Raw genomic sequence first — 14,302 nt, forward strand, 5'->3', positions numbered from 1 at the left:
GATACATGAAAAGCAACATTAAAGTACTAATTTTTTTTTTAATTAGTGAACAAGACAGGTGATGGTAGCTCACGCCTATAATCCTAGCTACTCAGGAGGCTGAGATCTGAGGATGACAGTTTGAAGCCAGCCTGGGCAGAAAAGTTCACATGACTCTATTTCCAATTAACTACCAAAAAAGCTGGAAGTAGAGTTGTGGCTCAAGTGGGAGAGCACTAGCCTTGAACAGAAAATTCACGGGCAGCACTCAGGCCCTGAGTTTAAGCCCAGGTCAGGACCAGGAAAAAAAATAGTAAAGGAATCTCACACCATATTAAGAAAACAATGTATCAAGAAACAGATTGTTAGCCAAGTGCTACTGGCTCATGCTTATAAACCTATGTACACAGAAGGCTGAGATCTAAGGAGCATAGTTCAAAGCCATCATAGGTATTTCTGCCTATGAGACTCTTATCTCCATTTACCCACCAAAAAGCAAGACGTGAAGTGAAGCTAAGGCTTATGTGATAGAGTGCCAGTCTTAAGTTAAAAAGCAAAGCAAGAGCACCCTAGCATTAAGTTCAAGCCCCAGCACTGGCAAAAGAAAGAAAAAGGAAAAGGAAAAGGGAAAGGAAGAGAATAAGAAGTAGGAAGAAAATTGTTTGCAATTATGCAAGTGGAAAAATATTTTAAAGTAGTGCTTCAAGATTAATTGAGGTGGAACTGGAATGTACCTCAATGGAAAAGTGCTCGTCTAGCAAATGTAAGGTCCTTGGTTAAATGCTCTGTAATGAAAAGGACAAGGGGGAAAAAAACACAAATGAAAAAGTTTAAAAGTAAAAAAGAAGAAGATCAACTGAGGCATATTTCAGAAATGCAGTATTAGCTCCTTAATAGATTAAGAAAATCATATGATCTTGTCCACAGAGATGACAAAGCCTTCAACAAAATCCAATACCAATACCAATTTCTGGGGGGTAATAGAAGTGATGGACCCTCTCTTAACACAACAAAATATATGCACTTTAATCTTAGAGCCAGTGGGAAACACTAGAGGCATTTTCAATAAAATCAGGGACAAGACAAGGATGTATATCATTTCCACTGCAATTCAACATTACACTGGAGTTCAAGGGAAGGAAATTACATACCAGAAAGCAAATGGAAGAAGAGAATTAGAAAAGAGGTAAAACTATTTCTATTTGCCAACAAAAGGACAAACCTTGGAGAATCAATGATAAAAGTAACTAGAACAATACAAGTACTGAGTAATACAGAAGGATAAAAAGTTAACATGAATCCTGCAGGGTTCATATAAAAAAAGAACAAAAAGATGGTACATGTGCAAGAAATTTAATTTATAATAGAAGTTGTTAACACATAGAATTGCATTGGAATAAACATAACAAGAAATGAATAAAAGTTGGGGAAAATATTAAAACATTTCAAAATTTTAAACCACAGACTGTGCTCAACATAAATGTCAGTTGCCCTTAAGTTAAATATTTGGCAAAACCTCAATGAAAATATTATTAAGCTCATGTAATAGAGTTAGATGTGTTAATATCCAGGTTTGCACAAAAGCATAAAGTTCATATGAAAAGAATCACCAGGTAAATAATGAAAAAGAAAAGGTAAAAAAGGGATGAGGAATATACCTACCTACCACTAACACATACCATAAAGTCCCTGCAATTTTAAGTATGGTACAGGCACACAGATAGAGAGGCAGACCAGTGAAACAGAAATAAATCCTAATAAGACCCATGTACTCACAGAAACTTAATATATTATAAAGGGCAATACAAATCACTGGAACAAAGATGGACTTCTAACAAATGAAGACACGAGACAATTAAAGATGAGAAAAAGACATCCATGGCTTATAGTAAAAGGTAGGAAAGATCTAAATGCTAAGGGGAAAAAATGCCCTAGCAAACACTTGATGGTCTGAATGTAGATAAAGACATAACAGAAGAAAAGAGCAAGTTTGACCACATAAAAGTACAAAACTTTACAGGGTCAAAAAACACCATAGAGCTGGGCACTAGTCAATCACGCCTGTAATTCTAGTTATTCCGGAGGCCGAGATCTGAGTGTCATGTTTTGAAGACAGGGCAGGAAAGTCTATAAGCTCTTGTCTCCAGTTAAGCACCAAGATGCTGGGAAAAGTGAAGCTGTGGTTCAAATGGTAGAGCTCTAGCCTTGAGCAGATAGATAGATAGACAGACAGACAGACAGACAGATAAGAAAGAAAAGGGAAAAGAAGGAAGGAAGGAAAGATAGAAGGCAGGTAGGCAGGAAGGCAGACCACAGTGAAAAGATAATTGAAAAACTATAAGAAAACACAGCTTTTATGTATCATAGCAAAGAGGCTAATAAATCTAGTAAATAACTCAAGAGTTTTTAAGGGAAATAAAAAGAATAAAACGCCAAAAGATATAGAGAAAACAGACACAAAAAATAGAATGTTTACCTTCAGTTATAATAACATTAAAAAAAAGAAAATTTAAACTACTCTAAAATACCATTTCTTGCCCATCAAATTGGCAAACATTCACAATACAGCAGCACATTCTGTTGATGTTGAAGAAACAGGATGCCTATATAAAACTGACCGGCATTTAGCTATTTTTGTGTGTGTGCATGATTGAGGTACCTTAGATCAGCCATAAGTGAAAAGGCTAATAATCAAGAAGGCCTGAAAACAAAATTAGAAGAAAAGCCCAACCTAGCCAAGTGGACAATGAGAAGCCTGTTGTGTAGCTTCTGCCAACAGCCAGAAACAAATGCCAGCTACAGGAGTGAGAATTGCCAGTGGAGGTCAGTTACAATGGCAGAATCCAGTGGAAATAAATTATAGCTGCTTTTAACCACCAAACTTGAAAGGACATACCTTCTTGTTCTGCTTTTTGACCTAGACCTTTGAAGTCTATAGGATTTGCCCCGACCTCGTGAACGACTTCGACTTCGTTTTCTTCTAGAGCCATAAGACGAGCTGCTGCTTGACCGGTGCCTGCGTCTGAAATAAAATACAGAACGGTGCTGTAAAAAACTTGTGTTATGAGCCTTAATGAGATACCTACAATCTAAAGAACCCCATCGTGTTTGCTGCACTCCATTCTTTTCTAGAAGCAAACAGAATAATTAAAATGTTACCTCTCTTAAATAGTCAGATGACTGATTCATGACTGGAGCAGCTACAAGTTAAGGCAGTACACATCTTAAGAGGTATTCAACTTTTCCCAATGTCATCAAGTAACAGGCCAAAAGAACAACACCAGTTTATAACTATGTGATACAAAGGGTGAGATCACAAGACCCAAGAACTAGACCTGGACTTAAGTGCCAAAAGTATGTAACTAGTAAACCTATTTTATCCTACAAAATTAAAAATACAGAACTAAATGAACTCTAAAGAATGCTATCCTTCTATTGGATAAATTCTATGAACATCACCTTCTATCATAAGAATGTGAACGGGACTGAAGATCTCTGGACCAAGACCTTGAATTTGACCTGGATTTTCTCCCACTTTTCTTTCGGCTGTACGTTCTACTATCGGAAGAACTACTTGAAGATGACCGTCTTCGGTGTTTCTTTTTCCTCTTGCTTCTGCTTTCTTCTTCAGTGTCGGATGATCGGCGTCCCATTTCTATAACTTTAAAAATCAAAGAAAATTGAGTTAATATATGAGTTAAACTTAGCCGGGTGCTGAAGGCTGGTGGCTGATGCCTGTTATCCTAGCTACTCGAGAGGCTGAGATCTGAGGATCACAGTTCAAAGCCAGCCTGAGCCAAGGCAGGAAAATCCATGAGACTCTTATCTCCAATTAACCATCCAAAAAAGAGAGGTGGCGCTGGGGTACAAGTGGTAGAGCGCTAGCCTCCAGCTGAAGAGCTCAGGGACAATGCCCAGGCCCAGAGTTCAAGCCCCAAGACCAACCAAAAAGAAAAAAAAAAGGAAGAGTTAAAACTTGGTACATAAATTTTTATGAGGCTTTGTTTAAAAAAAAAATGAAAGAGCAATAGAGATGATTTTTATTAAAATATATATGCACGTGGGCAGGTAGGGGCAGGCTGAAATAATGGTATCACTATGTTACTATGTTACCCAGGCTGGCCATGCTCTGGAACTCAATCAGCGGATCCTCTGCCTCAGCCTCTTGTGCAGACCCTCTGTCACACTCAGCTACTTTGTAAGAAATTTAAAAGACATATCTAAAGAAACATTTTTAAATGAGCCTGGCCTTTTGACAAGACACAAACAAATATCTCAAACACAAGTTTCTAGGATAGCAATGAACTTATTTGTTTCAATTTTTAAACAATCTGTACCAAATTTTTTCAAGTGTCTCAAGGGAGTTAGTCCTGAAAACATTTCATTGTATCAATTTACTGATAAGTTGAATTTTTTTATTAACTATATGGCACGCTGTTTAGTAATCAACCACCTATGTCTTGATTTTCACATTTCCTGAAGATAGAAGATATACTTTACTGTTTTAAAGTAAACCTTTTGTTTTTTTGTGTTTTATTTTGGCCAGTCCAGGGCCTTGGACTCAGGGCCTGAGCACCATCCCTGGCTTCTTCCCGCTCAAGGCTAGCACTCTGCCACCTGAGCCACAGCGCCCCTTCTGGCCATTTTCCATATATGTGGTGCTGGGGAATCAAACCGAGAGCTTCATGTGTAGGAGGCAAGCGCTCTTGCCACTAGGCCATATTCCCAGCCCCTTAAAGTAAACCTTTTCAAACTGAGAATTTCAAATTTAAAAATGAATTTAAGATATCAAAAAGTACTAATTAAAATAACGCATATAATCATTTCACTTATAAAATTTTGGGGACAAGATGTTAAGGAAAAGACCACAGCTGATGTAGTCATTATGACGTCAAGAGCTCTTAACATCTTGCTTGTATCTATTCAAAATGGCAGTATCATTGTTTCTAAAAGTACTTAAGCAATTTCAATGAAAAGCAATAAATAAAAAAGTTAATGCTTTTTAACAGTATAATCCTATATCTAGAAATATAACTGGGAAATAATTATAACGATAAATCCAAGAAGGCTTTTTTTATTACAGCACTATTATTTATAACTCTGTGAGACAAAAATTTAACAAAACAAGTACATAAAGAAAAATAGATACTAATGTTTAAATGAGTAAAATATTTTTCATAACATAGTTTTCATTATTTTGTTTCTAAAAACCACTTCTATATAGTTATGATAATGTTAGCATGTCTATAAAAAAAGAAATAGAATGTTATATTTTTATATTTAGGAATAACTTAGCTATTTAGCACACCTGTCTTACCTTAGTCAACCTTTAGATTCTCATGTACTAACTTTTCAATTAAAATAGTTACTAGCTATTTTCCAGTCATAAAAAAGCAGGAACCAGGGCTGGGGATATGGCCTAGTGACAAGAGCGCTTGCCTGGTATACTTGAAGCCCTGGGTTCGATTCCCCAGCACCACATATACAGAAAATGGCCAGAAGTGGCGCTGTGACTCAAGTGGCACAGTGCTAGCCTTGAGCAAAAAGAAGCCAGGGACAGTGCTCAGGCCCTGAGTCCAAAGCCCAGGACTGGCAAAAAAAAAAAGCAGGAGCCATCCCAGGTAATAGTTCATATCAAATCAATAAAAGTTTACTTTCTTTACTATTTAAATTAAATATCATTACTATCTGCTAAATTACTCCTTTGTTTCCAGAACTATTTGGTGAGCAAGGAGTTCCCCAATTCTGATGCCAAGTTTGTAAAAACAGCTGACAGGACTAACTCAAAACCTCAAGCAACTTACCTGGACCCAGCTGCACCAAGCAATCACCTAACATTTTAGAAATTTTTTAAATTTTAACAAAGCATAGGAAGACGTAGAATCAAGCTTTCAATAAATCACCAACATATATAGGCCAGTTCAAAAATTGAAAAATGACAAGATAACTATGATTCTGCCCCACTTTAACATAATTATGAAATCATACACATATACCAGGTATATATGTAGATATAAAGTACATATCTACATACATTTGAACATATACACACATACCCATGTACACAGATATCTATCATATATCCATTAAGGAACATCCATTAAGTAATATATTCACAATTAGGTGTTAAGAACAATCTTATAACCAGGTGCCAGTGGCTCACACCTACAATTCTAGCTACTCAAGAAGCTGAGATCTGAGGTTCACTGTTCAAAGCCAGCTCCCGCAGTGAGAGTCTTATCTCCAATTAACCACCAAAAAACCAGAAGTGGAGCTGTAGCTCAAAAGTGATAGAGCACTAGCTTTGGGCAAAATGTTTTTTTTCTTTTCTCCTTTAAAAATTACATATATTCTTTACTTATAAGTAACTATTTAAAGCAACATGACTTTCCTTTATTTTATTATAAAAATTTTTGAAATAAAATGGAAGAAATAAATACATATAAATTCACAAGGATAAAGAGCCTACAAGAGAGAGCTGGGAATATGGCCTAGTGATAAAGTGCTTGCCTGGGTTCGATTCCTCAGTACCACATAAACAGAAAAAGCCAGAAGTGGTGCTGTGGCTCAAGTGGTAGAGTGCTAGCGCTGAGCCAGGGACAGGGCTCAGGCCCTGAGTTCAGGCCCCAGGACTGGCAGAGAGAGAGAGACTACAAGAGAAAGAAAGAACAGTAGACAAGACATGTCAACAAATTTTTTAGCCAATGAAAAACAGATGGAGAATTTAGAGCTAAGAAAGTTGAATACCAGGCAACTACAGAGCGTTCCAGCTAGAGAAAAGCTAATTCTCAGATGCACTGTGAGTCAGGAGCTCAACCTGGCCTGACTGAAGGGAGTATCAGGCTCCTTCCCCCATCCTCCCACCCTGACCCTCTCCCTAATCCTACCAGGAAAAGAGGTCTATGTGAGCTGGGGCCTAGGAAATCAATGCAGTACCAGGGCTAAGAGCTCTGCTCAGTAGAAAAAAAAAAAAAAAAAAGGCATTGTGATGCCAAACTAAAGTCAAGGAGATCAAGTACAAATCTACAATCTAACCATAAAAACTGACCTCTGTGTGCTTCCATCCAAGAATTCAGAAGCCACGGGCATATTCTAGGAAGTAAATTGGAGGATTCTTCTCTGTAAGACCTGAACAGTAGCAGAGTAAAGATATATGTGTAATAAAAGATATCAGATTTTAAAAGTACCAGATTAAAAGTGTGTGTGTGTATATATTTGCTTTAAAAAATGCCAATCAATGCTGTACTACATACAGTCCTTAGTTCACAAACCTGAACCTAAACAAAGTAAACATTTTCCTATAAACTCTTCTTTCCTGTTAACTTTTTTTGGGGTCTAGGCACTGTACCCGAGTTTTTTGCTCAAGGCTAGAACTCTACCACTTGAGCCACAGTACTGCTTTTTTGGGGGGTGGGGGGAGATGCTTAACTGGAGTCTCAAGGGCCTTCTAGCCAGGGCTGGCTTCAAACTTCGATCCTCAGATCTCAGCCTTTTGAGTGGCTAGGATTACAAGCATAAGCCACCGGCCCCCAGTTTTTCTGTTAACTTTTATGTAAATGTATAATGAAAGGTAATGGAACACATGATAAAAGCCTTTGCAGTAGAAGACAAGGGCTGAGTGTAGCTCAGTGGTAGAGTGTAGTGTATGTAGGATCCTGGGTTCAGTACCCAGCACCAAAAAGTAGAAAATAAACAAAAACAAACATAGCAACTCATAGTAAGCAGAAAAATACTTTAAGAACAAGAATAACTTAACATCCTTAAGTATGTGTAAGAAGATGACCCAATAAAAACAAACTAGAGAACTCTCAGAGAACATTATTCATCTAAACAAATTATAAACAACTTTTTTAAAACATGATAGGTTTGGAGGAGGAGGTCAAAGTTTCACAGAAGGTAAAAAGGATACAAACAAACAAAAAGATTAATCCAGGAGGTTCAATGTCCAATTGGTATACATTTCACTAAAAAAGAGGAGAAAAAGAAACAACGTGGGGGCTGGGAACATGGCTTAGAAGTACAGTGCTTACCTAGCATACACGAAGCCCTGAGTTCAACTCTTCAGTACCACGTAAACAGAAGAAGCTGGAAATGGCACTGTGGCTCAAGCGGTAGAGCACTAGCCTTGAGCACAGAAAGGCTCAGGGATAGAGCCCAGGCTCTGTGTCCAAGCCCCAGGACTGGCAAAAAATAAAATAAAGAAACAAGGGGAAAACTAAATCCAAAGACTTTCCAGGACTGAAAAAGAGTGCTTAGACCTAAGTCCCCGGGACACTGATTTTTTTTTTTTTTTTAAGACATAAAGACTAGTCCTATCTCACAAAAAAATGTAGAAACCAAGGCTCAATGGTAGAGCACTTGCCTGCATGTGGCACACCCTGGGTTCCATCCCCAATACAGGAAACTCCCAGAGAAAAGAAGTAGGAAAGTACAAGGATTTCAACAGCAACACAGAACAAAACAGACACTCGTTTTTAAAATTCTAAGGGAAAATTAAATTCAACCCATAAATTTTATCCACCTAGACCACTGGTCACATCTGAAATTAGAATACAGATATTTTTAGAAGCAGAAGGTTTTGAAATTATGCCTTGCACTTGCCCTTCTTCCCATGTGCTGCATCAAAAGGAGAGGTAAGCAGCAGAGAAGCCAGACTGAGAAGAGGCTCAGGACAGGCCAATCGGAAGGAATACACCAGGAAACAAGACCCACAGTCCTTGCCCTCAGGGAGCTTCCTGTTCAGTTACAGCAACTTTATCAGGGAATCTAAGGGGTCAAAATGATTTCCATGACAGCACTAAAACATATTTCTACTCAGTGTCAATTTCTGAACAGCGTCAATTTCTGCTGGGAGAGACTCAGCCTAAACTGCTAACACTTCAACCTAAGCCAAGGCAGAGACATTGCATTCTTCATTGCCACAGCAAGTTCTTAAAAACAAAAAGGCAGTTTCAACTAAGAATCTTCTTGACAGGGCTGGAGATGTGGCTCAGTGGACATGGTTCCATTCTTTGTGCTGGTACTAGTGCTTGAACTCAGTGCCTAGGTGCTGAACCTCAAGGCAGGCACTCTGCCACTTGAACCACAGATCACTGGAGATCAGAATCTCATGGACTTGGAAAGGGGCACTGTGGCTCAAAGAGCTGGAGCACTAGCCTTGAGCAAAAGAGCTCAGGGACAGCGCCCAGGCTCCGGGTTAAAACCCCACTACCAACATAAAAAATAAAGTTAAAAATAAATTTTAAAAAAGGGGGGGCTGGAAATATGGCTTAGCAGTAGAGTGCTTGCCTAGCATGTTTGAAGCCCTGGGTTCAATTCCTCAGCACCACATAAACAGGAAAAGCCAGAAGTGGTGCTGTGGCTCAAGTAGAGTGCTAGCCTTGAGCAAAAAGAAAGCCAGGGACAGTGCTCAGGCCCTGAGTTCAAGCCCCAGGATAGGCAAAAAAAAAAAAAAAAAGAATCTCATGGACTTTCCTGCATAGACTGGCTTCCAGCTATGGTCCTCAAATCTCAGCCTCCTGAGCACCTAGGCTTACAGCCATGAGCCAAGTGTGCCCAGCTTTACAAAATCATTTTAATCCTTGTGTGTATATAAATCATAAATTGTATATGATGGGAAATATACAAGTTCTGTTTTTTAGGGTTAGGACTTGAACTCTGGGCCTGGGCGCTGTCCCTGAGCTCTTCAGCTCAAGGCTAGTGCTCTACCACCAGAGCCACAGTGCCACTTCTGGTTTTCTGATGGTTAACTGGAGATAAGAGTCTCAAGTCCTACCAGAGCTGGCTTTGGGCTTTGAACCATCATCCTCAGATCTCAGCCTCCTGAGTAGCTAGGACTACAGACCTGAGCCACCTGTACTAGGCTTACAAATTCTGCTTTATATTGAAGAATGGTGGTTGACTGTGGAAAAATCATCTGTATAACTGAATTTTAAGCGAAACTTGTGCAAAAGTGAGAAATGATATCATCTCCTCATTGTTTTCTTTAAGAAAATATAGCTACTTTTCATATTAAATGTTATTTGTGTTGCTGTGTAATGGACCTATTATTGCTTGTAAATGAATTTATAAGTATTTCAAAATTTTGTCTTCATTACTAATATAGTACATATTTATACACATAACTCAAATAAATAAAAGGACTTGAAGTCCTTTAAGGATGCAAAGAAATTCTAAAGTTAAAAAAGTGGGAGACACACCCATACTACTTACTCTAAGTTACCTGCCGTCGTCCAAATTATGTACTTGCATATTTATTCACTGTGAAAGGCATAAAGACCTAAGAAAGAGATGCTGGCTGCCAGCTACTTAGTAACCTGTAGCCGATCAAAAAAGAACAAGAGAAAGTGGGTATAACTTTCTCTCTGTTTTAAATGGGCACAGCAGCTCACACCTATAATCCCGGTTACTCAGAAGTAGAAATAAGGAGGAACAGAATTTGAGCCAAGCCCCAACACAAAGTTACGGAGACTCCATGTTAACAAGTCAGCTTGGTGCCGTCATGGTAAACCCAGGTACATAAGAAGCATAGGTTGGGAGATCATTTTTAGACTTATTCTTGGGCAAATAACTTGAGATCATATACTAAAAAATAATTAAAAGAAAAAGATTTGAGATGTGTCTCAAGATGTGGACTACCTGCCTAGCAAGCACAAGTCCAAATTCAACTTGCCATACAGCCGAATGCTTTTCTTTGTTCTACTTACAAATGGCATAACTCATCTATAGTAGTAGGTTGATGATTTTCAACCCAGAGTAGCTAATGAAAGATAGAAAAATCCTTCCTTAGAGGAAGCAAGTAAAAAGCGGATGAAAAGCCAGGAGCTGGTGGCTCATGCCTGTAACCCTATGAAGGAGGATGAAATCTGAAGATCTCAGTTCAAAGCCAGCCTAGACAAGAAAGATCATGAGACCGTTATCTCCAATTAACCACCAAACAAAACAAACAAACAAAAAAACACAAAAAGACAGAAATGGAGCTGTCACTCAAGTGGCAAAGCCGTAGCACTAGGCAGAAAGCTCAAGGATAGCATTCAGCCCGAGTTGAAGCTGCAGGACAGCCACAAATTTAAATTTTAAAAAAAAAAGTGAAAAACCATTAAAAAGTGTAACACATTAACATTGTAGGAAAAAAAATCACACTAAAAGTACAGTGAAACTCAGTAAGAAAAAGCAACGAACCATAAATTTTAGCCTACTTTATTCTGGAAAGAAGATTAAAAGCAAATCAGAAGCAGACCCTAAAATGGCCTCAGTTCTTACTCACTACTCACTCTCTCCTAGATTTCCCTACTGCCATAATAACTGAGTACACTTGCTCATCCAAGTCACCATGTTCAATTGTATTACACCTCCTAGTGAGGATAAACTCCAGACACAGTCCACTGGTACGAGCAATGAATAGAAAGACATGCTGACAGCAGCTCTTTCCTTACAACAATGACAATGGTGGCATCACTGCCAATGTGTATCTGTTCCACAAACTGACAACTTTAATCCACTGCAACTGTAACACCACCACCACCACCCCACGCACACACCCAGGGCTCTTGGTTTTCTGTCCTCTAGTGCATCCTGATGGTAGCTTCATATTTGCCAATCTCAGTCAGCTACTCCCAAGACAGAACCCAAACCACTTCAGGTAAGGGCTACGATCATTTACAAGTAACTTATTATAAGTTGAAGGCTGATTGAAAATGCGAGGACAAAATGTGGCAGGCATGTGTAAGTCACTCCTTCATCTGGGTATTAACCACACAGAAATAGTTACCTTTTTCAGAAAAGCAGTGAAATCAACTAGAACAAAAGTTCCTAAAGGACAGTACAGTTCGTAAGTCCCTTGGTACCCACTCATAATCGTTGCTCTTGGCTCTATACCACCACCCCAAAAAAAAAGTATAGAAAAAAGTAAAAATGGGATGAACACAACTTTCTACACACACACACACACACACACAGAAATCTACAAATAAGTATAGCAATATGCAAATGAAGTAAAAGAAGAGGTAAAATTCAGGCAAAAACAAAGCAAAAATTCAGGGAGATAAAGAATTCTATCAAACCTCTTCCTTGGGCTGGAGGCAGTTCAAGCAGCAGAGCACCTGATTCGCAAGTGAGAAGTCCTGAATTCAAATCTCAGTACCACCAGAAGAGAAAAAAAAAAAAAAAGCACTGCTATTACTGCAACAACAAGATGTAGAACAAAAAAGGCTAGGCCGGGGTGGCTCATTCTTGTAATCCTAGCTACTCAGGAGGCTGAGATATGAAGACTGAAGTTCTAACCAGCAGCAATAACCAACAAAAATGCCAGGCATGGTTCAAGTGGCAGAGTGCCAGCTGTGAGCAAAAAGAGCCCTGAATTCAAGCTCCAAAGTGGGTATAAATAAACAAGACCCACTACTGCCAACCAGGAATTGCCTTCCAACTGCTTGAAAAGTAGAAAACATATCTGTAAAAATACCACTATAGGACACTGTTTACACTGAGACCGCAAAGTGGGTAAGGTTTAGACTCTTTTGTATGTGACATTTTCCCCTCCTCTTGCATACAGTAAGTGCTACTTCCACTTAACAAGAAATTTTCCCTGCCTGCAAAGAAACTGAGTACTTACAGACCTTAAGACTAGCAAGGACCTCAGTTTACCCAAACACATACACCTGTTACATCTGCTCCGATTCTTAAACCTGCAATCTCCTTCACCGACAGCTTGTACATCTCACTTCACATACTTTCCCGTGAGGAGACGTGACATATGAAGTTAACTGCTTATTACCTGGTTAGATAACACACAAATTAAGTTCCTGATAATTCAGGAACGTTTTCTAAAAAAAAAGTATTTAGGTTTCCCTTGTGCATTAAGAAAACAAGCTCTGAGTGAGAAATAATGCTAAGGTTAACCTAAGGTCAAGAGCGGGTCACAGTGTGTTCTGGTACTTTTTATAAAAACTGCGATCTGGAGGGTGGCAGCCAACCTGAGAAGAAAAACTTGGGAGACTCCAACTCCAAACTAACAAGCAAGAACTCCAGGCTGGAGATGGAAGCAAGGCTTAGGGAGAAGCCCAAACTAGACAGCCCCCCAAGTAGCATCACTGAGAGGAAAATAAACGAATAGGCAGCTAGGAGGCAACACAGTGCAAAAGCCCAGAAGTCAAGGGAGACAGGGAGTGTTGAAGGCGAACGGATGCCGTTTGGAGCCGGGGACGTGCGTTTCTGCTCTCGGTCTCTCGGCGGGCAGGGGAGGGAGGGCTGGACCTGAGGAGGAGGACAGGACGGGGTGGACGGGGCCCGGCGCGCCGGGACGCGGCCTCCCTCAGGGCCCACCAACCTCGAGCTCGGGTCTGATTCCAAGATAAACTATGAGATCCCGGAGCGGCGGCGGCGGCGGCGGCGGCGGCAGGGACGCCAGGCCCCGGGAGCCGAGCGGCTGAGGAGGCCTGCAACGCCCGCACCCCGCCGCGGCGGCCCGCGGCGGCCCGGCACCCCGGGCCCCGCCACCCCCAGGCCGGGACCCAGGCGGCCGGCGCCTCCGGAGCGGGACGCATGCGCAGTGCGCGGCTCCTCCCGGCGCGCGCGCGGCCCACCGCCGCCCCCCCCCCCCCCACCGCCCCGCGCCCGCGGCCGCCACAGGCCGCGCCAGGCCCCACGCCGCCTCCCGCGGACCGGGCCTCGCCCCCCGCCGCCACCGCTGCAGACCCCCGGCATCACCTTCGGACTCGCACGTCGAGTAGACGTGCCAGGGCCGCGGACCAGGCGGATTTCGGCGGGTCCCGGCGCCGCCGGCGTCCCCGAACTCGCTTCAGTTTAAGCTCAGCGCCTTCCTGGTTCCAGCGCCAGGCAGCGCCAGCCGAGCTTCCGAGCGCATCGATGCAGGGCAGCTATTGGCGACGGGAGTGCCGAGGACGTGGATGGGTCTCGCCGCCAATTTTTTGTTTGGTGTTTGTGTTGCATGCTTGTATAATTGGATTTGCCTGTTCCCCCCCCCCCAAAAAAAAGCAATAAAGGTGCGATCGGAGGACTGTACTGGCCTAGCTAATCGCCCTTATCTTCACAGCTAATCAGTAAATCTGCATCTAGGAAGTTATGTTTCAGACAACCGCTCCTTGCAAAATTGGTTAGCCTGTCGGTGCTGGGAGGAGGGGAAGTTCGCCCAACAATAATAAATCCTGGGTGTGTGTCTGTATAGAACCCTGTGTGATTAAATTCTAATGATTTATTTGCAAAAATGCATTAAAAGTCTGCCCTGGAGGTGAAGGCACTCGCAGGCTGGGTGTAAATTAGTTTCTCAGATTAAAGGAACCCGTTGGAAGAGGAATAGAAAGAAAAA

General features: G+C 41.0%; 1 protein-coding gene across 4 annotated transcripts in view; it reads right to left on the minus strand.

Moving 5' to 3' along the window:
- Rsrc1 (arginine and serine rich coiled-coil 1) overlaps positions 1 to 13,814 on the minus strand; it is a 258,776-nt gene extending 244,962 nt beyond the window's left edge. For 2 of the 4 annotated variants that reach the window (XM_048347208.1, XM_048347207.1), the window contains exons 1-3: positions 13,304 to 13,526; positions 3,439 to 3,640; positions 2,876 to 3,001 (exon numbers count right to left, since the gene is read on the minus strand). In XM_048347208.1, the coding sequence (XP_048203165.1) occupies positions 2,876 to 3,001; positions 3,439 to 3,640; positions 13,304 to 13,520 (545 nt within the window). In that variant the 5' untranslated portion in view covers positions 13,521 to 13,526. Of the gene's footprint in view, positions 1 to 2,875; positions 3,002 to 3,438; positions 3,645 to 10,193; positions 10,875 to 13,303; positions 13,527 to 13,683 lie in introns of those variants that run through there. The other 2 variants (XM_048347209.1, XM_048347210.1) reach the window with 2 other exon arrangements.
- Between the last annotated feature and the right edge of the window lie 488 nt (positions 13,815 to 14,302).

This window comes from Perognathus longimembris, chromosome 5 (genome assembly GCF_023159225.1).
Source record: "Perognathus longimembris pacificus isolate PPM17 chromosome 5, ASM2315922v1, whole genome shotgun sequence".
NCBI classification, from domain to species: domain Eukaryota; kingdom Metazoa; phylum Chordata; class Mammalia; order Rodentia; family Heteromyidae; genus Perognathus; species Perognathus longimembris.